The sequence below is a fragment of the Schistocerca serialis genome, chromosome 10 (assembly GCF_023864345.2).
Source record: "Schistocerca serialis cubense isolate TAMUIC-IGC-003099 chromosome 10, iqSchSeri2.2, whole genome shotgun sequence".
NCBI lineage: Eukaryota > Metazoa > Arthropoda > Insecta > Orthoptera > Acrididae > Schistocerca > Schistocerca serialis.
Window position 1 is genome coordinate 209,439,695 of NC_064647.1, and position 25,338 is coordinate 209,465,032.

The following is a 25,338-nucleotide window of genomic DNA, read 5'->3' on the forward strand; positions in this document are numbered from 1 at the left end:
CGCAGCATCAGCAGCTTCGTTCCCAGGCACACCAACGTGGCCAGGAATCCACAAAAAAAGGTCACGAGCGCCGGTATCAGCTAGCGACTGAAGGACCGGTGAATTCGTTGCACGAGAGGGTGGTCCGAATATGGGTCACGGAGACTCTGAATGGCGCTCAAAGAAAAAATTGTTCAAATGGCTCTGAGCACTATTGGACTTAACTGCTGTGGTCATCAGTCCCCTAGAACTTAGAACTACTTAAACCTGACTAACCTAAGGACATCACACACATCCATGCCCGAGGTAGGATTCGAACCTGCGACCATAGCGGTCGCGCGGTTCCAGACTGTAACGCCTAGAACCGCTCGGCCACTAAGGCCGGCGCGCTCAATGAATCAGAGCAGATCGCATAGGGAGAATGACGATGGCGGCGGATATACTGAACAGCCTGATAGAGAGCAAAAAGCTCAGCTGTAAAGCTTGAACACTGGTCAAGGAGCCAGTATTGAAAGGTATCATCCCCAACGACAAACGCACATCCGACGCCAGCAGTAGTCTTGGAGACATTTGTGTAAATAAAGACGTTAATAGCGGGCCTCGAACGAAGTTCGACAAACCTCGAGCGGTATATCGAATCCGCGGTCCTCTCCTTTGGGAGCGAGCTAAGTTCAAGGTGAACGCGAACCTGAGCCTGGAGTCAAGGTGGAGACGCCCAAGACAGTGGCGGTATACCAACCTGACCGCCACCCGCTACATGGCCCCACAGTCAGGACTGATGGTCTGGAGCGCCATTTCTTTTCACAGCAATACCTATTTGGTTGTCATCTGCGGCAGCCCACAGCATAGCGGTGTTGTTGTTGTTGTGGTCTTCAGTCCTGAGACTGGTTTGATGCAGCTCTCCATGCTACTCTATCCAGTGCAAGCTTCTTCATCTCCCAGTACCTACTGCAACCTACATCCTTCTGAATCTGCTTAGTGTATTCATCTCTTGGTCTCCCCCTATGATTTTTACCCTCCACGCTGCCCTCCAATACTAAATTGGTGATCCCTTGATGCCTCAGAACATGTCCTACCAACCGATCCCTTCTTCTGGTCAACTTGTGCCACAAACTTCTCTTCTCCCCAATCCTATTTAATACTTCCTCATTAGTTATGTGATCTACCCATCTAATCTTCAGCATTCTTCTGTAGCACCACATTTCAAAAGCTTCTATTCTCTTCTTGTCCAAACTATTTGCCGTCCATGTTTCACTTCCATACATGGCTACACTCCATACGAATACTTTCAGAAATAACTTCCTAACACTTAAATCTATACTCGATGTTAACAAATTTCTCTTCTTCAGAAACGCTTTCCTTGCCATTGCCAGTCTACATTTTATATCCTCTCTACTTCGTCCATCATCAGTTATTTTGCTCCCCAAATAGCAAAACTCCTTTACTACTTTAAGTGTCTTATTTCCTAATCTAATACCCTCAGCATCACCCGACTTAACTCGACTACATTCCATTATCCTCGTTTTGCTTTTGTTGATGTTCATCTTATATCCTCCCTTCAAGACACCATCCATTCCATTCAACTGCTCTTCCAAGTCCTTTGCCGTCTCTGACAGAATTACAATGTCATCGGCGAACCTCAAAGTTTTTATTTCTTCTCCATGGATTTTAATACCTACTCCAAATTTTTCTTTTGTTTCCTTTACTGCTTGCTCAATATAGAGATTGAATAACATCGGGGAGAGGCTACAACCCTGTCTTACTCCCTTCCCAACCACTGCTTCCCTTTCATGTCCCTCAACTCTTATAACCGCCATCTGGTTTCTGTACAAGTTGTAAATAGCCTTTCGCTCCCTGTATTTTACCCCTGCCACCTTTAGAATTTGAAAGAGAGTATTCCAGTCCACATTGTCAAAAGCTTTCTCTAAATCTACAAATGCTAGAAACGTAGGTTTGCCTTTCCTTAATCTTTCTTCTAAGATAAGTCGTAAGGTCAGTATAGCCTCACGTATTCCAGTATTTCTACGGAATCCAAACTGATCTTCCCCGAGGTCGGCTTCTACTAGTTTTTCCATTCGTCTGTAAAGAACTCGTGTTAGTACTTTGCAGTTGTGGCTTATTAAACTGATTGTTCGGTAATTTTCACATCTGTCAACACCTGCTTTCTTTGGGATTGGAATTATTATATTCTTCTTGAAGTCTGAGGGTATTTCGCCTGTTTCATACATCTTGCTCACCAGATGGTAGAGTTTTGTCAGGACTGGCTCTCCCAATGCCGTCAGTAGTTCCAATGGAATGTTGTCTACTCCGGGGGCTTTGTTTCGACGCAGGTCCTTCAGTGCTCTGTCAAACTCTTCACGCAGTATCGTATCTCCCATTTCATCTTCATCTACATCCTCTTCCATTTCCATAATATTGTCCTCAAGTGCATCGCCCTTGTATAGACCCTCTATATACTCCTTCCACCTTTCTGCTTTCCCTTCTTTGCTTAGAACTGGGTTTCCATCTGAGCTCTTGATGTTCATAAATGTGGTTCTCTTATCTCCAAAGGTCTCTTTAATTTTCCTGTAGGCAGTATCTATCTTACCCCTAGTGAGATAAGCCTCTACATCCTTACATTTGTCCTACTTAGCCATTTTGCACTTCCTGTCGATCTCATTTTTGAGACGTTTGTATTCCTTTTTGCCTGCTTCATTTACTGCATTTTTATATTTTCTCCTTTCATCAATTAAATTCAATATTTCCTCTTTTACCCAAGGATTTCTACTAACCCTCTTCTTTTTACCTACTTGATCGTCTGCTGCCTTCACTACTTCATCCCTCAGAGCCACCCATTCTTCTTCTACTGTATTTCTTACTCCCATTCCTTTCAATTGTTCCCTTATGCTCTCCCTGAAACTCTGTACAACCTCTGGTTCTTTCAGTTTATCCAGGTCCCATCTCCTTAAATTCCCACCTTTTTGCAGTTTCTTCAGTTTTAATCTACAGGTCATAACCAATAGATTGTGGGCAGAGTCCACCTCTGCCCCTGGAAATGTCTTACAATTTAAAACCTGGTTCCTAAATCTCTGTCTTACCATTATATAATCGTTCTGATACCTTTTAGTATCTCCAGGGTTCTTCCATGTATACAACCTTCTATCATGATTCTATCATGATCATAGCGGTACGCCGGCCATATTCTATGCCCAGTTTTGTTACCCTTCATGGCAATCCATCCTTAGCTTACATTTCAGCAAGATAATGTCAGCCCGAGAGTCTCTAATGCTTGTTTTCATCTTGCCAAATTGTAACTTTCCCAGCAACGATTGAGAACATTCTGAGCGTTATGGGCAGAACCGTCCAACCAAATCGGAATTTGGACGATCTAACGCACCAGTACATGCGGATAATGATGTGTCGATTTTTTTGTGTGTTGCACAAACCATAATTAGAGGCTGTACGAATAATACAGAGGTGCCAGGATAGAGAATTTGTACAGGTCTGGACTCTGCCGACTCTGTTCCTTGAGTCCTGCTGTTCTGTTACCACTTATCCTTTGGGAGAACCTTCGGTGATCCTCTTAAGGGGGGTAGGGCGTTAAACGGGCCGACTTGGAGCAGGAGAGGCATCTCAGAACATTTTAATTCCCAGTGTCTATACTTTACAAATAAATTCATAAAACTTTGTCAGCATCACCAGGAAGGATTCAGGATTCCCACTCATTGCAGTGGAAGTTCGAAAACATAACAAAATAATTTCTTTTTAAGTGCGAAATTTCATCATTTTTTCACTTACTAATGGCTGCATTTGTTGCTATAGGTACACTTTTCTTCATAAGTTAGAGAGATTCTTCGATGAATTTTGCACAGCATACATACCATACTCACAGGTGTATGAAATTCTAGAATTTATTTAATTTATGAAAAAACAAATGAGCTGTTATATTTTAAACTTCATGTTTATAAAAAACACAAATTTTATAGTTAATTATCTCAATTTTGACCACAGTTTTTAATAGATTTGGAAAATTCTAGAGTTTCATACACCTTTAAGTATGGTTTGTACGCTGTGCTAAATTCATCGAAGAATCTCTCTTAGTTATGAAGAAATGTGTACCAATAGCAACAGATTCTGCCATTAGTAAGTGAAAAAATGATTGAATTTCACGCGTAAAAAAATTACTTCGTTATGTTTTAGAACTTCCACTGCTATGAGTGTAAATTAGGAATCCTTCCTGGTCATGCCGACAAAGTTTTATGAATTTATTTTTAAAAGTGTAGACAGTGGAAATTGAAATGTCCTGTGGTGCCTCTCCTGTTCCAAATCGTCCCGTTTGACGTCCTACTCCCCTTAAGAAATCATAGCTACAGAACATCAGCTGGCAATGCAGTTCTGACCGAGCGAGGTGGCGCCGTGGTTAGCACACTGGACTCGCATTCGGGAGGACGACGGTTCAATCTCGCGCCCGGCCATCTTGATTTAGGTTTTCCGTGATTCCCCTAAATCGCCCCATGGAAATGCCGGAATGGTTCCTCTGAAAGGCCACGGCCGACTTCCTTCCCCGTCCTTCCCTGATCCGATGAGACCGATGACCTCGCTGTCTGGTCTCCTCTCCCAAACACCCCAACCTCCAACCCAATTTGAGACGTGCTCAAATAGGCTAATGTTTAACGAGAATGCTCATGAACAGTGGGAAATCTGAGTTCGACTCCCTCTGAGGCACAGATCCTTAACAGTCACAATATAATCACAGTGTGACTTAGAGCTACTTACCGTGAGCGCTCCGACCAAAAGGAAGATGGCGCACACGCCCTGGATGACACCGATAACGAGGAAAGCCACAGCTGGGGTGCTGACCGCTGCAACAAAAACATGCGCTGCCCACACTGCCACGTCTATTGCGTTAAACAGTTTGCTACACTGATGAAATCTTCTGGGGTTATCAGCCGAATCGTGTCGACGAATTCCCTATTTATTATCATCAGGCGAAGTCGCCACCATTCGGCTGGTAACCCAAGAAGACTTTGTCTATTAAATTCTCTGGAAAAACCAGTATACCACTACAACACATCAATAGCCAAGTGCACCAACCTCGGTCAAAAAGCAAGATAACCAAGGTCCCGTGATCAGAGTTAAGAGTACACCGAGTCAACTGCCAATCAGCAAACTGTCGTCAGCCAACCGTGTATTTGGCCGTGGTTAAATCGATGTATTGCAATGGAAGACGCCCTGTGGACGCAAGGATATTAATACAAATATGAGTTGGCAGACGGCCGCCTATGTACATAAGCTTGTAGACAATCACTGATGAGTGGTGTCATTGTCACATGCTCTCACATTCGTGAACGAGCGGAATTGTGTTTATGCCTCACTACAAGTCTGTTCGTCTAACTTTGGCGAAATGGAAAACAAAAGAACACCACCAAAGTTTTCCAAGTACAGGGTGGATACACTTCTCGAATTGGTCAGCGCGATTGCATCACTTCTTGAAAAGAGAAGTACTGACATTTGCAGTACAAATAAAGAAGTGTACAGTGCCTTGTTTCGGTCATTATTTCTTTTTAATTCAGTTCGAATGCCTATATCATTTAAATAGTCAACAAATATTAACACATCTGACTGTCATTTTTATGAAAAATGCACGCCTTGTTATTTCAAACTATACACTCAATAGAAGAATCCAGTTTCCGTTGTGGATAAAAATTCTTAGTTACCAATATTTTATGAGGACTGTTAATCAAATAAGTCACAGCTGCAAAATACTAACGCGAATTCTTTACAGACGAATGGAAAAACTAGTAGAAGCGGACCTCGGGGAAGATCAGTTTGGATTCCGTAGAAATGTTGGAACACGTGAGGCAATACTAACCTTACGACTTATCTTAGAAGAAAGATTAAGAAAAGGCAAACCTACGTTTCTAGCATTTGTAGACTTAGAGAAAGCTTTTGACAATGTTGACTGGAATGCTCTCTTTCAAATTCTGAAGGTGGTAGGGGTAAAATACAGGGAGCGAAAGGCTATTTACAATGTACAGAAACCAGATGGCAGTTATAAGAGTTGAGGGGTACGAAAGGGAAGCAGTGGTTGGGAAGGGAGTGAGACAGGGTTGTATCCTATCCACGATGTTATTCAATCTGTATATTGAGCAAGCAATAAAGGAAACAAAAGAAAAGTTCGGAGTAGATATTAAAATCGATGGAGATAAATAAAAACTTTGAGGTTCGCTGATGACATTGTAATTCTGTCAGAGATAGCAAAGGACTTGGAAGAGCAGTTGAACGGAATGGACAGTGTCTTGAAAGGAGGATATAAGATGAACATCAACAAAAGCAAAACGAGGATAATGGAATGTAGTCAAATTAAATCGGGTGATGATGAGGGGATTAGATTAGGAAATAAGACACTTAAAGTAGTAAAGGAGTTTTGCTATTTAGGGAGTAAAATAACTGATGATGGTCGAAGTAGAGAGGATATAAAATGTAGACTTGCAATGGCAAGGAAATCGTTTCTGAAGAAGAGAAATTTGTTAACATCGAGTATAGATTTAAGTGTCAGGAAGTCGTTTCTGAAAGTATTTGTATGGAGTGTAGCCATGTATGGAAGTGAAACATGGACGATAACCAGTTTGGACAAGAAGAGAATAGAAGCTTTCGAAATGTGGTGCTACAGAAGAATGCTGAAGATAAGGTGGGTAGATCACGTAACTAATGAGGAGGTATTGAATAGGATTGGGGAAAAGAGAAGTTTGTGGCACAACTTGACTAGAAGAAGGGATCGGTTGGTAGGACATGTTCTGAGGCATCAGGGGATCACCAATTTAGTACTGGAAGGCAGCGTGGAGGGTAAAAATCGTAGAGGGAGACCAAGAGATCAATACACTAAGCAGATTCAGATGGATGTAGGTTGCAGTAGGTACTGGGAGATGAAGAAGCTTGCACAGGATAGAGTAGCATGGAGAGCTGCATCAAACCAGTCTCAGCACTGAAGACCACAACAACAACATAGTTAAAAAAACTACGGATTATTTTTTTCCATCTTTGTATTTTGTGCCTCACGTAAGTGCTCTCATAGAATATGCATTTTGGTTTAAAACTCTAATTCACACGGAATCAAACTCAGGATCCTGTCTTATTTTAGTATCTTGGTTGGATAACTTCAGAGTCATTTTTCTCGAGACTTCTTGAGAGTTGCATCGAACTGCTTTGGAAGAGCAATTTGGTCGCACGTGGAGGCACATTGTAATTCTACTACTGGTAATTTTGATTCATAAATTAATACATTTTCTGGATTATTTTAATGTATAAGACATGGTACACGATGCCTTTAGTCTATCTCAGTACATCGAAACAGGCAGCCATGTTAAAGACTGTACACTTATAAAACTCTGGTCATCTTGCAAAAACCGGGCATGATCCATGGTCAAAATTTAATTGCGGTCTACTCCCTTGTTTAACTTTGATAGAAATAAGAGCACCAGAATTTTGCGTTAAACACAGTTACGTGGTCAACTTTTAATCGAGGTTGGTGCACTCAGCCATACGTTGCCATTATGAAATGAACGGTGGTTAATCCGTATAGTGTTAGAGTTAGCAGCGACTCACAGCTGGCCGGGTTGGGCTCGTCGAGCACCCTGGAGATGACGTCGCTCAGCTCCTCATCGATGAGTTCGACATCTGGTGGCAGCCGGCCTCCCCTAACAGCCGGTGGCGGTCTGGACTCCTGGTGGATCAGGTTGGCTGTCGCCACCACTACAGCTGCGCTCATGAGCTGCAACACCACGACCGGATACTGTACTGAGTTACATCAGACACCCATCTAGCATTCAAAACAGCATCTCCATCATAATGTGTGCCATGGATTTATGCCAACAGGCACTCTGGATAAAAAAATTAGTCACCCTCAGGAGGAATCACCCTTACATCTACATTTATACTCCGCAAGCCACCCGACGGTGTGTGGCGGAGGGCACTTTACGTGCCACTGTCATTACCTCCCTTTCCTGTTCCAGTCGCGTATGGTTCGCGGGAAGAACGACTGTCTGAATGCCTCCGTGCGCGCTCTAATCACTCTAATTTTACATTCGTGATCTCCTCGGGAGGTATAAGTAGGGGGAAGTAATATATTCGATACCTCATCCAGAAACGCACCCTCTCGAAACCTGGCGAGCAAGCTACACCGCGATGCAGAGCGCCTCTCTTGCAGAGTCTGCCACTTGAGTTTATTAAACATCTCCGTAACGCTATCACGGTTACCAAATAACCCTGTGACGAAACGCGCCGCTCTTCTTTGGATCTTCTCTATCTCCTCCGTCAACCCGATCTGGTACGGATCCCACACTGATGAGCAATACTCAAGTATAGGTCGAACGAGTGTTTTGTAAGCCACCTCCTTTGTTGATGGACTACATCTTCTAAGGACTCTCCCAATGATTCCCAACCTAGCACCCGCCGTACCAACAATTAATTTTACGAGGCCTGTTCAGAAAGTAAGCTCCGATTGACTGCCAAATTGAAACCACAGTGAACATCAGAAATGTTTTACTTGTAACAATTAGCTACACCTTTCAGCTACTTCTCTACGTAGTCGCCGTTCTGACTTAGACTTTTGTCATAGCGTTGTACCAACTTTTCAATAGCCTCATCATAGAAGGCAGCCGCCAGTGCTTTCCGCCAATTCTCCACGCTGGCCTACACCTCGTTGTCTGTGTCAAAATGTTGTCTTCAAAGACAGCGGTTCATGTGACCAGAGATGAAACTCAGGGGGAGACAATTGCGGACTGTATTGTGGGTAATCTAACATTTCCATTTGAAAACGATGCAGGAGCATCTTCATTGCCCCTGCAGAATGCGGCTGAGAACTGTCTTGAAGAAGAAACAGCACGACAGTTATGTAATGTTAGCTGCATAGCTTCAGGCGAAATTTCTCACCAGGCCCTCGTACTTGGCGGCAGACACTATTTTCTAGACATCTTTACGCACTCACTGCGAGCTCAGAAATGAGAAGAGCGACGTGATGCTAACTGGGGTTATACTAGAGACACTACCCAACACATCTGTGCAAAGCTTTATCGGATTTTCATAGTCGTTTCCATTTCGCGACCGATTGGAGCTTACTTTCTGAACGCCCCTCGTATATGATCATTCCACTTCAAATCGTTCCGCACGCATACTCCCAGATATTTTACAGACGTAACTGCTACCAGTGTTTGTTCCGCTATCATATAATCATACAATAAAGGATCCTTCTTTCTATGTATTCGCGATACATTACATTTGTCTATGTTAAGCGTCAGTTGCCACTCCCTGCACCAAGTGCCTATCCGCTGCAGATCTTCCTACATTTCGCTACAATTTTCTAATGCTGCAACTTCTCTGTATACTACAGCATCATCCGCGAAAAGCCGCATGGAACTTCCGACACTATCTACTAGGTCATTTACATATATTGTGAAAAGCAATGGTCCCATAACACTCCCCTGTGGCACGCCAGAGGTTAGTTTGTCTGTAGACGTCTCTCCATTGATAACAACATGCTGTGTTCTGTTTGCTAAAAGCTCTTCAATCCAGCCACACAGCTGGTCTGATATTCCGTAGGCTCTTACTTTGTTTATCAGGCGACAGTGCGGAACTGTATCGAACCCCTTCCGGAAGTCAAGAAAAAAAGCATCTACCTGGGAGCCTGTATCTAATATTTTCTGGGTCTCATGAACAAATAAAGCGAGTTGGGTCTCACACGATCGCTGTTTCCGGAATCCATGTTGATTCCTACATAATAGATTCTGGGTTTCCAAAAACGACACTCGAGCAAAAAACATGTTCTAAAATTCTACAACAGGTCGACGTCAGAGATATAGGTGTATAGTTTTGCGCATCTGCTCGACGACCCTTCTTGAAGACTGGGACTACCTGTGCTCTTTTCCAATCATTTGGAACCTTCCGTTCCTCTAGAGCCTTGCGGTACACGGCTGTTAGAAGGGGGGCAAGTTCTTTCGCGTACTCTGTGTAGAATCGAATTGGTATCCCGTCAGGTCGAGTGGACTTTACACTGTGCAACACCTTCTCCAGCCTTGATAATGGCATGTTTTGGAAGGAATGTTCTTTTGGTATACCACACCCGTGTGTGCTCACTCATTCGTGACTAGACCCCATTGAAGAACACTGATCGGTACGTTTCACAGGCCGTTCCAAATATTCCCAGACATTTTGTATGGGATGATCAGGTGATTTAGCATGCCAGTCGAGAAGTGACAAGGTGCTTGAGTGTTCTAGTATCAATGAATGTACCCACGCAGCTATCTGGACAAGGCTGTTGTCATCGTGGAAGATTGGAGTGTCCACAGCATACTCATCGTAGAGGTGTGAAGATGGAGAAGAAATGGCAACTATTCATCAATCAGAATGTTGAAATGAACATACTGTTTCACGCTGATGGTAACCAGAGTGATTGAGCCCAAGTACAAAGAACGCCATTCCCATATAACTCACTAAGTTGCCAGTGTGAAGAGAACGGGGGTTAATCTTTGTAGTGCAAGAATTAGTGTTGACTCACAGCTGCCGGCCGGAGTGGCCGAGCGGTTGTAGGCGCTTCAGTCTGGAACAGCGCGACTGCTACGGTCGCAGGTTCGAATCCTGCCTCGGGCATGGATGTCTGTGATGTCCTTAGGTTAGTTAGGTTCAAGTAGTTCTACGTTCTAGGGGACTGATGACCTTAGATGTTAAGTCCCATAGTGCTCAGAGCCATTTGAACTATTTTTGAACTCACAGCTGGTTGGGTTGGACTCATTGTGTGTCCTGGAGGTGATGTTGGTCAGCTCTGTGTCCATGAGATACATATCTGGCTCCAGTGAGCTAACACACAGTGTTCAGTGTTATTTGGCCCATTGAATTATATGCCACTATGATCAATGGCCTTTGGCGGCGTACCAGAAGCCAAATGTCCATTGTGTGCAATTCCCTTCGCCATGCTCACCCAAAAAGTAGTTGTAATGGACCTGCAGTTCACTGGCAGCAGCAGTGAGTGTAGGGTTTAAACGTTGTTGCCGCTGACAGGGGTAGACATTCATCTCATTCTTTTACTGTCTCGGTCCTCGTCTCATAGTCCAGTGTTCTTACACTGTGTTACATGACTGCGAACGGTAAAAAATTCCTTGCACACAAGTTGGACGTTTGGCGTTGTAACATCAACGAACTCGGAAACCTCAGTTAAGATGGGCACGTTCAAACATGATACCGCCTTTGTGTCACCTATCCTGCACAACACTGCACTGGTTGGATACAACCGACTGAAACGTATCCTCTTCACTGTGATGGCTTGCGTCTGCAGTATACGGTGACATGACACAAACTTGGTCACACTGTCCACATCTCAATACCATAGTCTTCTGCATTCATCACTTAATGCCCACAGGCAGGCGCAAGATGATAAAAGCAGGGTCTCGATTCCTTGTTGTCTGGTTATCTCTGGTGTGGGAACGCAGAGTAGAGCTGCGAGCATTAACTGCCCAATCTATGGGACTAAGGTGAAGGGATAGAGTGAGTGTGACTTATGCAAGTCTAGGTTGGTCCAGAAGGTGTGCACGGAATACCAGAGTGGTTAATGCGACCGTTCGTGACAAGCAGGAAATCTGGGTTTGAATCCCGGTCCGACAAAAATTCTCAGATAGTTATTACATCTATACATAACACAGCTGAAGCCAAGACATTCACATTCAGCGAATTTATGAGAATTAATTCCGGACTGCTGTCAATCATCAGTAATGTCTCTTCAGCCAGCCATACAAGGGAAGGGCACATGACCGCCTGGTAGGAGTTCCACACCATCTACAACGGCCTTTTTTTGCTCCTGTAATGGGTAGGCGGGGGTGAAGCTCGGATTTGGAACCGATATTCATTATTTTTTCAATAAAGTAACAAACAAATTACAAAAGTGACTTTAGACCTTTATTGTACATCCTTAAGATTGTATTATGTAATTTTAGGTAAAAAAGTAGCACCCAGAGGACCTAAACAACATCGACGAAACGCCTTCGCGGAATGTGAGAGCAGTGGGTGGGAGCTCTGAAAGCTAGAATTTTCAGCCTAAAATAAAATTTCAAAAATATCTCTAAACTAATGATATTGTGTTACGTAGTACGTAGGGACATTTAAGAAGATGGTTTTTAAGAAAACGGCGGCATTGTGAAATGAAAGTCAATGTTTCAGACAAAAAATCGTTATAATAACGTGCACCAAAAACCGAAATTAAGGTGAATCACAAAAATCCTGTGTATGGCAGTAAAAAAATGCCGACTCACAAGTTACAAAAAGGTATTATGGAACTGTATGCATATTTCATGTGTTATAGCTCCTATCAACTTGAAAATAATGTTGTCATGCAGAAACAAGCGTTTAAAGGTTCAACTTGCGTTTTTTAATATTGAAATGAAACAGTTCTTTATTTGGCAATGCCAGCTCAGTGCAGTTGGCCTGTTTTTCGCAGATATCGAAACACTCCCATTAAGGCGAAATTGTATCGATTAACTAGTTTCCACGTGTCGATTAAAGTGTTTTTCGGACGATTGGGATTGTTTTTCGAACCTTTTCTATAATACGTTTGTTTGTCATTTTTGAGCACTCACGTTTTACTTTGTGTCAAAAAAAAAAAAAACACGAAAAAACAAGTTGAGCAGGCACCAGACAGCCACGTCCTTGCAGACTGTTCACTGTAAATGAATCATATTACGAAGAGGAATGTTGTTGAGAGTAGTGTTTTAGTTAATACTAATGCCCACTTTGGTATTATTGCAAAGTAACTGGATCCCTATTCCGTCCTTACCTATTACAGTATTACACTGGTTGCATTTGAGTGCGCGAATGCACCAGGCCCCCTATGCAGTAAATTGCGTTTTTAACATATTTTAACATTTATGGCACACATTATGTGAATGAAACTATAAAAATAGACTTTCTAAGGAATAATACAAGGCAATAAAAATTAGGTTCAACAAATTTTATACTCTTAAATAATATTCTGATCTATAGATATGACAGCCAGCCGAAGTGGCCGTGCGGTTAAAGGCGCTGCAGTCTGGAACCGCAAGACCGCTACGGTCGCAGGTTCGAATCCTGCCTCGGGCATGGATGTTTGTGATGTCCTTAGGTTAGTTAGGTTTAACTAGTTCTAAGTTCTAGGGGACTAATGACCTCAGCAGTTGAGTCCCATAGTGCTCAGAGCCATTTTATAGATATGACACAGGTAAATTTTCCTTGAAATGTTAGAACCTCATCCTTATCTACGGCAATGATGGAAGCCGAAAAAATGAATTAAAATTTGTGCCATGGTCGAGAACTGAACCCAGGTCTCATTGCTTACGAGGCAGGTATGCTAGGCACAATGGCTAGCGTACCTGCCTAGCAAGCAGTGAGACCTGGGTTCAATTTCCACCCATGGCACGAATTTTAATTCATTTCTTTCGCTTCCATCTTGGTCATACACTACTGGCCATTAAAATTGCTACACCAAGAAGAAATGCAGATGATAAACGGGTATTCATTGGATAAAAATATTATATTAGAACTGCCATGTGATTACATTTTCACGCAGTTCGGATACATAGATCGTGAGAAATCAGTACCCAGAACAAACACCTGTGGTCGTAATAACGGCCTTGATACGCCGGAGCATTCAGTCAACCAGAGCTTCATGGCGTGTACAGGTTAAGCTGCCCATGCAGTTTCAACACGATACCACAGTTCATCAAGAGTAGTGACTGGCGTATTATGACGAGCCAGTTTCTCGGCCACCATTGACCAGACGTTTTCAATTGGTGAGATATCTGGAGAATGTGCTGACCATGGCAGCAGTACAACATTTTCTGTATCCAGAAAGGCCCGTACAGGACCTGCAACATGTGGTCGTGCATTGTCCTGCTGAAATGTAGGGTTTCGCAGGGATCCAATGAAGGGTAGAGCCACGGGTCGTAACACATCTGAAATGTAACGTCCACTGTTCAAAGTGCCGTCAATTGAACAAGAGGTGACCGAGACGTGTAACCAATGTCACCCCATACCATCACGCCGGGTGACACGCCAGTATGACGATGACGAATACACGCTTCCATTGTGCGTTCACCGCGATGTTGCCAAACACGGATGCGACCATCATGATGCTGTAAACAGAAGCTGGATTCATCAGAAACAATGACGTTTTGCCATACGTGCACGCAGGTTCGTCGTTGAATACACCATCGCAGGCGCTCCTGTCTGTGATGCAGCGTCAAGGGTAACCGCAGCCACGGTCTCCGAGCTGATAGTCCATGCTGCTGCAAATGTCGTCGAACTGTTTGTGCAGACGGTTGTTGTCTTGCAAACATCCCCATCTGTTGACTCAAGGATCGAGACGTGGCTGCATGATCCGTTACAGGCATGCGGGTAAGATGTCTGTCATCTCTACTGCTAGTGATACGAGGCCGTTGGGATCCAGCACGGCGTTCCGTATTACCCTCCTGAACCCACCGATTCCATATTCTGCTAACAGTCATTGGATCTCGACCAACGCGAGCAGCAATGTCGCGATACGATAAACAGCAATTGCGATAGGCTACAATCCGATCTTTATCAAAGTCGGAAACGTGGTGGTACGTATTTCTCCTCCTTACACGAGGCATCACAACAACGATTCTCCAGGCAACGCCGGTCAACTGCTGTTTGTGTATGTGAAATCGGTTGGGAACTTTCCTCATGTCAGCACGTTGTAGGTGTCGCCATCGACGGCTACCTTGTGTGAATGCTCTTGAAAGCTAATTATTTGCATATCACAGCATCCTCTTCCTTTCTGTTAAATTTCGCGTCTGTAGCACGTCATCTTTGTGGTGTATCAATTGTAATGGGCAGTAGTGTAATTATTCTGATCGATGAGCTTAAAGTTCCCAGCATCATTTGACCTATTTCGATTATAATCTGTAGCCATTGTTCACCTTAATGCTGAAGCTTGTAACACTTGTTTAAGACATTATCAATCCCTATGCACTAATGTCATAAAACAAAATTGTTAAGGCTTCCGTGGCCACTTGTTGACAAACTGTGTATTGGCTTCTGTCTCGGGTTCTTCGGCCGACGTTCATGTAATGATTTTACTGACGTTTCGCCAGCACTAGTGGCTGGCATTGTCAAAACTTCACCCTCCATTGCCGGTGGTGAGTGTGATCTTTGACAATGCCAGCCACGCGTGCTGGCGAAACGTCAGTAATGAGATAAACACGAGAAATCGAGTAGGGAGAAAAGTCGCAGCGGTGAAGACACTAACTAGAGCAGCCGGACGGTGGAGCTTTACCAAGAAGAGCACGGAGACGACGACGACGCCCGTCTTGAGGGAACAGCCGCAGCAGCAGTGCTGCAGACACGCCATAGTGGGCCGGACTGCCGGGCCTCGGAGTCGCTGAGGAAGAGCGGAGCTACACCAGGCGCCGAGCTGTTGTTGCATCCATTCCTCAGAACGCAGCTACGGGGAAGTGCGGCCGTCGCTACCTGCGTGCAATAAAGAGCTGGCTGTGAGGCGGGCTGCGCTGTGTGTTCGCCACGACAGCAGCCACTTTAGCCTAACAGCGTTGCTAATACATATGTTTTTCGGTAGGACCCCTGTGAGCGTGGGGTTGATTTGCTATTCTGTTATTCTGCGCAACGGATTAATCTGAGTTGTACCCTTTACCTCGTGGCTCCTGCAAGATGCAATTTCCACCCCCACACTACTACAGAAGTCAGACAGACGCTCCTAACGTTCTAAAGAGAAATGCCTGAAAAACTTTCAGCAATAAATATCTTCTGGAGTCGTCTGCTGTAAGGAAATGACACAAAAATTCACGAAATTTCTTACTCAACTATTGGGATACTTCGGTACTGGAGTAGTGCTAGTTAGTGTAAGAAAAACATGAAACTAACGAAAATTATTATTTATTTTGCAAAAATTCTGAGAAATCACAATGGCACTTTTAGTTATGAATTGAACAAATTATTTCCTGGTTCTTTTCGGAATGTGAAGCTACCTCTCAAGGATAGGATTCGCTGATGAAATTTCTATACAAAGTTTAAGATTGTTATTGACTTGGCAGAATGGCTGAGAGGCGCGCCTACTCAACTTGAATAATTGTCCGTTAGAATGTTGCTAGGTACGGTCGAGGCTGTCGCGTGTGAAATGCAGTGAAGTGTACTGTTGTGGAGGAAATATGGGGCTCGCAATAGCTGTAGTGTACAATACCGTAAGCTGCGATGACTGCTGTCTGCACCACTCGCTGCTGACAAATAAGATAACTCTCGTTCTATCTGGATTGACCTTCACCAATCAAACTCTCCCTATGCCTTGATGAAGTCGAGGATTCCTATTCGACCGTAGTCTAACTATTGGCGTGGTACACCGGTCAGATAACCAGTCCATCACGATGCCACTCAAAAATTCGCTCGCAGGCGTTTAACTATAACTCTGTCCGTTCACACCGCACAATAAGTGTGGCGGCCAACACAGTGAACAACGCTTAATCACAAGGACTCAATTTGAGTCGCACTTCGATTCGCTCTCGACAGAGGTGCTCTCCCAGTGAAGTACTGAGGAGAGACTTGTTCCTCGCTCCAAGAGCGACAACGGAACGGCGCCTCTCCATGCCAGACATGAAGGGGTATATCTTTTGGTCTCGTCCATTACTCCTTCAGCTCAAGGCGTCAGAAATATCGTCTGCCAATCAGCATTGCTCTTCTAAAACGGGAGAAAGACGTTTCGTTTAAGGCGACCAATCCAGAAATCTGTAATGTCGGCGTTTGGCGTTTGCTGTCTCCCTGTGAAAATCTCTGAAACTGCGTGCTATGTGTAAAGAATGCGTGGGTTGGACGCTCCCACACAATGTAGCGGAATTTGCTTTCAAGTCGAACACGGGATCGTTCCCCCTTTCACTCGGGCACACGCTGTCTGCTCCACGGACGGCAGAGATTGACTCGTCCTCTGAAGAGACCGGCCTCCCGGTGTGTGGTCTGCGTCTCTCGAACTAAAAGCTCCTGTGACCATCGTGTCTGGAATGTATGTGTGCACGCCATCCTCGAATATTTCAACCCCAGTGCGCACTTGTTATTTGCATATCGTTTACATGAATTCATACAACACTGACTTTATGTTATCGAGTTCGGGTTCGAATGAATCGTCTTGATGTCCGGAATATGATTGTGAGGGCGGAATATGTAAGCAATGAAGTTCAGGAGACCACGACGTCTTACACCCCCCCCCCCCCCCTTAGCGAAACACCATTTTGTTTTTTAACCCAAACATGTTTGACTGCAGTTGCATCATCTTGGTTCAAAATGGTTCAAACGGCTCTGAGCACCACGGGACTTAACATCTGAGGTCTTCAGTCCCCTAGAACTTAGAATTTCTTAAACCTAACTAACCTAAAGACATCGCACACATCCATGCCCAATGCAGGATTCGAACCTGCGACCGTAGCAGCAGCGCGGTTCCAGACTGAAGCTCCTAGAACCGCTCGGCCACAGCGGCCTGCGATAATGGTCATGCCTATTTGTTGGGAAAATGTGCAGTATTTGCTTCAAATGATTTGGTAAAAACCATATCATGGTGCATAGACCTGGTAAAATACTCGAGCTCTCCTTACAAGTCGATCATTTACCACCGAGCGAGATAGCGCAGTCATTTTCACACTGGACTCGCATTCTGGAGGACTACGGTTGAAATCCCCATCCGACCATCCAAACTTAGGTTTCCGCTGATTTCGCTAAATCGTTGCAGGCAAATACCGGTATGAATCCTTCTAAAAGGACACGGCCGATTTCCTTCACTATTTTTTGGTAATCCGAGCTTGGCTCTGTCTTTAACGACAGCTCCAATTTGCATGTCTTGATCACACTTTTATTTTTCCGCAAATTTACGCGTTTTGATTTTCCATCATTCCAAGACAGTGTTACCACAATCATCTAAAACCTTTCATTAGATTCATAGTATCACGTTTCGCTTCGAACTGGTGTCCCCCATGAACAGCGAAGGCAAGTCTGGAGGGAGCCTAGCGGCTCTAGGCGCTCCAGTCTGGAACCAGGCTACGGTCGCAGGTTCGAATCCTGCTTCGGGAATAGATGTGTGTGATGTCCTTGGGTTAGTTAGGTTTAAGTAGTTCTAAGTTCTAGGGGACTGATGTCCTCAGATGTTAAGTCCCATAGTGCTCCCATAGTGCTCAGAGCCATTTTGAACCAGATGTGCTTTGTTTGTCTGCACTTGCGTTGGTTGTCCTTAGTTTTGTCTGTGTTGAGTTGTCTGTCCTGTAGGCTATTTCTAGCCCTTGATTTTTGAGTATGTTGCCTATTGTGTGGACTGCCTTGTCGTTGTAGGTGAGAGTGAGCCACTTGTTTCTCATTGTGTGCGTTTCTTGTTCATGTGTGTTCATATGTGTGTTCTGTGTGTTGCTAATACGAGGTGTGGCTAGAAAAAAACCGGACTAGTACTGGTGAAACAATAAAACGAATGCAATAAGGCTGAAAGTCGCGTGGCCTGTCACGTGACTCTCGCTCCGCCTACTGCTCGAGTTTCATCTGCCTCCTGCACTCAGTCTGCCCGTGGCGTCTGTTTTAAGTAGTTGACGTTTTGTCTGTGCGTCGGAAAATGTTGAGTGTACGGAAAGAACAGCGTGTTAACATCAAATTTTGTTTCAAACTAGGAAAATCTGCAAGTGAAACGTTTGTAATGTTACAACAAGTGTACGGCGATGATTGTTTATCGCGAACACAAGTGTTTGAGTGGTTTAAACGATTTAAAGATGGCCGCGAAGACACCAGTGATGACACTCGCACTGGCAGACCATTGTCAGCAAAAACTGATGCAAACATTGAAAAAATCGGTAAACTTGTTCGACAAGACAACAAGTCAACTCCTGTTAACTCAGACACTGCTCTGATTGTTAAACGGCGATCTTGTCGAACAAGTTTACCGATTTTTTCAATGTTTGCATCAGTTTTTGCTGACAATGGTCTGCCAGTGCGAGTGTCATCACTGGTGTCTTCGCGGCCATCTTTAAATCGTTTAAACCACTAAAACACTTGTGTTCGCGATAAACAATCATCGCCGTACACGTGTTGTAACATTACAAACGTTTCACTTGCAGATTTTCCTAGTTTGAAACAAAATTTGATGTTAACACGCTGTTCTTTCTGTACACTCAACATTTTCCGACGCACAGACAAAACGACAACTACTTAAAACAGACGCCACGGGCAGACTGAGTGCAGGAGGCAGATGAAACTCGAGCAGTAGGCGGAGCGAGAGTCACGTGACGGGCCACACGACTTTCAGCCTTATTGCATTCGTTTTATTGTTTCACCAGTACTAGTCCGATTTTTTTCTAGCCACACCTCGTATCTGATAATTTTAGACGTCAATAAAAGTCATCACACGTCAGACAACACCAGACTCGTATCAAGGTAAATATCAAGACGGTTTTAGGACAGGAAGGTCATGCTCGGAACAAATATTTAATCTGAAGTCAGTAATTCACCACAGAATACTTATTACTTAGTTCAAATTACACTGTAGTTACGTTTGTGGATTTCAAAAAGGCTTTCGATTCTGTTGATGGAGAAATTATAGATAAAGTAATTCGAGAATTTGGCGTAAATTCTAAATTGGCTAACCTAACCCCTAAAACACTTACAGATACTGTCTGTAAAGTAAAATTATCGGAGAAATTTCACAGGGTTTAAAAATCAAATCAGGTGTACGACAAGGCGACGGCCTGTCACCAGTTCTTTTTAATAATGTGTTAGAGAAAACAGTGTGAATTTGGAACGAAAAACATATTGCACCCAAAATCTCGCTTACAAGGTCAGTAAGAGGAAGCAAAAAGATCGAAATCAACTGTCTTACATTTGCGGATGACTTTGCTACACATTCTGAAAAGGTGGCATCTGCTATACCACAAATAAATCTCCTGGATGAAATAGCCAGCAGAACTTGTTTGAGAAATACTGCAAAAAAAAAAAAAATTGTAGTAAAAGTTAAGGACGCTCCAAAATTCCTGAAAACAGGTATTGGCCAAATAGAGACGGCAAAAAAAAATTCAAATATCTAGGGGAGATAACCCAAGAAAATGCCTTGTAAAAATCTGTAGTGGAGGAAAGATTGCATAAAGTGGGGAGCGCATATAGTGTCACAAAAGACCTCTGCAACAAAAGGTGCCTATCCAAAAATGCAAAAATAATGCAGTACAGTACAGCAGTGAAGCCAGAATGCCTATATGCAAGTGAATCCTTGACATTAAACTATAATTTAGATAAATTAGAAGTACTAGAAAGGCGAGTTATAAGGAAAATTACGAAGTGATGCTGAAATATACCAAAATAAAGAAAATATATCAAACGTAATGAGAAAAAGAAGGCTTCTGTTTTTTGGACATTTATATCGAATGCAGGACGGCAGATTAACTAATAAGATTTTAAATTCTTGTGGATTAAGAATTCCACAACAAGCTGGGTCAACGAAATAAAATTGGAATTAGAAAGAAAAAATATGAAAACAGATGATATAAACAACAGAGAAGCATTTCGGAAAAAAGTATTGAAAATAGAAGGATTCCAAGGCAGTGTAGCTGAAAAGACTGGTTCAAAATGGTCTGAAGACAGAAGGAAGAAACATAGTGAACAGATGAAAGCATACTGGAAGAAACCAACGAAGAACTGAAATTGGAACGTGGTCCTCAGATGGCCTACTCGCAGTAAAGGAATAGGTCATCATCATCATGATCATCATTATCGTCTTCATCGTCATCATCTTCTTTTCGAGGATTAGTCTTTTTCCTGTTGCCGATTCACAAACAAAATCGTTCTCATCTTTTTCGAGGTCTCTCAGTATCTCTTTTGCTGACAGAAAATCGCGATAACTAGAGGTGACCGCTCCATTAAGCGACTTAATCTGCGCACCGCTCGTAATGCAGGCCGGGGCTTCAAAGATTACCGGCAAACTCACAAACAGCCTCGGGTACAGGAGTGGATCAGCTGGTGAAAACCGAAAATCTCAAAGGACATTAATAAAAGTTCCAGAGTAAATATCCGAAGTCGGTAAGTTACGGGTGGAACAGTGGAATATGATTGACCGCTTCCCAAACTCCTCTTTTTTTAAAAAACAAAAATAAAAAAATAAAAATAAAAAAGGAGGTAGGAACTATAACATGAAACCTGTCAGAATAAATTGTTCCGGACATTTTTTCTTTTTAAAATAATATATATTTTGTTTATAACAGTATTATAGTTTCAAAGTTACAGAAAGATACGATTTCTTATTGTTTTTCAGTGTAGCAAAGGAAGCAGCATTGCTGCCATTTTCTCTTAATGTGATTTCGTTGGCAGATCATTACGTATGATTTAGTACTTCGTATTGTCCGTATTATTCTGTTCCGTTTTCGCAACCATTATTCTTCTGTTGTAAGACAATCAAGACATGACAGGCAGCAACCAACTTTTTGGTTTTGTTTTTGACACGTGTGTACATGAGAAGAAAAGTATTTTATGTGGAGTGAACGGCGATAGGTCTATATTGAATGACTAGTACTTGATTTTAAACACTAAACCACGAAAGATAACAATAAATCCTTCCTCGGAAGATAGAAGATGAGGTCGCGGCTGAAGTGAAACTGTGAGGACGGGTCGTGAGTCGTGCTTCGATACCTCAGCTGACAGAGCACTTGCCCCTGAAAGGCAAAGGTTCCAGATTCGAGCACACAGTTTTCATCTTCCAAGAAACTTCATACCAGCCCACACTCCGCTGCCGAGCGAAATATTCGCTGTTGGAGCTGTTACATGTTATTCCGAAAAAAAAAAAAAACTTTCTTCAACCTCTGGAAAATTGTTAGAAGCAGTGACCAATATGATCTGGAAAAATTGTTGTTGTCTTCTCAATTCTTATCCCTTTGAGTCCCAACAATAATTTGATCTCTAACATCACAGTAAGCAACGAATACAAGAAGAAATTGGCAAATACTAAACAATCAATCATTTTAAGGAGGTGGGTTCACATTGGAATATAATTGCAAAATTTTTCACAAAATTCTTTGTTATCGTACTAAGCAACAAATAGCACTGATACTCAAAGGGTTAGAGATTAATGCAGTTCATATTCTCTTGTTATAGTATTAAGGGTCCCAGGATAAAAAATTTCTCTTAGTTCATGAACTTGTCGGACTTAAGAGTAAATAAGCTAACGAGTGACGGGAAAGATTTTATTAATAGGAGGTAATGTTGTACATAGAGGGTAGTGTACCTCGTCGCTGCTTCAGTCTAGTGACCAATTTTAGAACCAAACGAGCAACACTAGAAATCGCCATAAGCAGTTGAAAGTATTTTGTACTATTTTTGTTGTTCTGAGACATGAGGTTGCACATTTTCGAGCGTTTGTAAATACAGGGTGTCGTAAAAAGAATGACCCGATTTTAAATAGAATTATTTATTAGGAAGAAAGGCTTAACATCAACAAATTGCATACAAAATTACTCAGAAAAGACAGAAGTTTATAAAAATCTATCGTAAATGTTCAATTTGTCCTCCATTGGCTGCACGGACAACATCTAGCCGACAGCCGAATTCACCCCAAAATAAGCGTAAGGTTTCTTCTGTCACTGAAGCCACAGCAGCTGATATTTGGTTTTTAGTTTATCCATATCACGAGGTAAGGGAGAAACGTAAACACATTGTTTAATATATCTCCACAGGAAGAAATCGCATGGTGTTAAGTCAGGGGACCTAGGAAGCCAAGAGAGTAAAACCTGGTCTCGCGGTCCTGTACGCCCTATCCAATGTTGAGGCACGTTGGTATTGAGGAAACTGCAAACGTTGTTGGGCCACTGCGGTGATGGTGAATCTTGCTGATAGATTAAATTGTCAGAGTCAAGTTGTGGGAATAACGAGTTCCGTAGCATTGCAAGACATGATTGTCCTGTTACGGTTTCTTCCTCAAAAAAGTAGGGTCCGTAAACCTTGCTTTGTGAATTGTTTCATGAGGATATTCGAGCCCCCATATACGCACATTATGACGGGGAACCTCGCCGCTAGTATGGAAAGTTGCCTCATCGCTGAATATCAACCGTGACATAAAAGTGTCATCTTCCATGTCCTCTAAAATAGCATTGCTAAAGTCCACTCGCTTCACTTTGTCAGTATCTCGAAGAGCTTGTACCAGTTGTAATTGGTATTTTTTCTGAAACTCTAGACGATGCCGATTACATCTAGCGTTGTTTTGTCTCAATATTATTACAAGTTAAAATCAGGTCATTCTTTTTGGGACACCCTGTATTACGAGTTCTACATATTTAAGTGCTGTATAATATAGTTATTTGGAGGATATTTTTAATGCTTTATTTACAGAATTTTATAGCGACTAAAATTCTATTTTTAAAACTGGTTACACGACGTGAGGACGGTTAAACCATACGGAGTGAGTCGAGTACCATCTTGTACCTCCAAAGGAAAGGTTTTTGTGTGGTGGAACACGTGATACTTGAAACCGAGTTTCTTTGACGTATTAACCGCCTTCCTTGTCTTGAGAATGGATATTTGTGTTAGTTTACAATACTTTGTTTCAAAATCTATCTAACTTCTAACTGGTTATTGAGAATACTACTTCTTAATTTGATTTCACTTATCTTTGACTGGCATGTAGTGGAGTAATACTGTAACACACAGACTATTAAGCACAGTATTGACAAGATTTTCTCGACCGCAAGACTTGTAAATTTGAACAGAATATATTTTCCTACGTACACGACCAGCTATACCTTGAAACAGATTTTCTCATTTTGCAGAAACCTCACTTTTCCTGAGTAATTTTTTTCACAAAAATCACACGCAAGGCGAATGCTATCATTTCAAAACGGAATAATAAAATGTACTGAGCTTCTATTACAGGGCTAGATAGAGGCGAAAGGGTGACAAGTGTTCCGTGGTAGAACACTCTTCATTATACGAGTAGGCTGAATTGTAGAAAACAAGGTAATAATGAAAATAAACCTATAATTCATAGGCCTGATTCTTCATATTACTAACTGGTATAGGCATGCGTATACAGAGATAAGCAATCGTATACAGATGTAAACAGGTAGAATACGGCGCAGCGGTCGGCAACGCTTGTATAATACTAGTGTCTGGCGCAGTTGTTAGATCGGTTACTGCTGCTACAATGGCAGGTTATCAAGATTTGAGTGAGTTTGGACCCACCACGAGCAATGGGACCCAGCATCTCCGAGGTAGCGATGAAGTGGGGATTTTCCGTACGACTATTTCACGAGTGTACCGTGAATATCAGGAATCCGGTAAAACATCAAAATCTCCGACACCGCTGCGGCCAGGGAAAAGATCCTTCAAGAACGGGACCAACGACTACTGAACAGAATCGTTCAACGTGATGAAAGTGCAGCTCTTCCGCAAACTGCTGCAGATTCAATGATGGGCCATCAACAAGTGTCAGCGTGTGGACCGTTTGACGAAACATAATCGATATGGTCTTTAGAGCCGAGGGTCCACTAGTGTACCCTTAATGACTACACGATACAAAGCTTTACGCCTCTCCTGGGCCCGTCAAGTTCGAAATATGACTGTTGATCGGTGGAAACATGTTGCCTGGCCGGATGATTCTCGTTTCAAATTGTATCGAACGGATCGATCCGTACGGGTATGGAGACAGCCACATGAATCCATGGACCCTGTATGTCAACAGGGTAATGTTCAAGCTGATGGAGGCTCTGTAATGGTGCGGGGTGTGTGCAGTTGGAGTGATATGGGACCAATGATACGTCTAGGCACGACTTCGATAGGTGACACGTACGTAAGCATGCTGTCTGATCACCTGCATCCATTCATGTCCACTGTGCATTCCGACGGGCCATGGCGTATCCAGCAGAACAATGCGACACCTTACACGTTCAGACTTGGTACAAAGTGGCTCCAGGAACACTCTTCTGAGTTTAAACACTTCCGCTGGCCACCAGACTCTCCAGACATGAACATTATTGAGCATATCTTGAATGCCTTGCAAAGTGCTCCACTCCCTCGTACTCTTCTGGATTTATGGACAGCCCTGCAGTATTCATGGTGTCAGTTCCCTCCAGCACTACTTCAGACGTTAGTCGAGTCCATGCCAGGTCGTTTTGCGGCAGTTCTGCGTGCTCGTGGTGGCCCTACACGATATTATGAGGATGTACAAGTTTCTTCGACCCGTCAATATATGAATAAAAGTATTCACTGAAGATGGCCTAAAGGTGCCGAAACCTGTCTGGGCTCTCTGTATAATTCTCATAATTTATCATACAAACACGTTGTTGCTAGAGCTTTTGAACCGAACGCTGATTATAGATGTTTTCGACCTTTTGTAGCGTG

General features: G+C 43.0%; 1 protein-coding gene across 2 annotated transcripts in view; it reads right to left on the minus strand.

The window, feature by feature from the left end:
- Positions 1–25,338, minus strand: part of LOC126424993 (uncharacterized) — a 40,928-nt gene that overhangs the window by 11,226 nt on the left and 4,364 nt on the right. For both annotated transcript variants that reach the window (XM_050087892.1, XM_050087891.1), the window contains exons 2-4: positions 15,272–15,465; positions 7,564–7,729; positions 4,735–4,820 (exon numbers count right to left, since the gene is read on the minus strand). In XM_050087892.1, coding sequence (XP_049943849.1) covers positions 4,735–4,820; positions 7,564–7,729; positions 15,272–15,421 — 402 coding nt within the window. In that variant the 5' untranslated portion in view covers positions 15,422–15,465. The remainder of the gene's footprint in view (positions 1–4,734; positions 4,821–7,563; positions 7,730–15,271; positions 15,466–25,338) is intronic.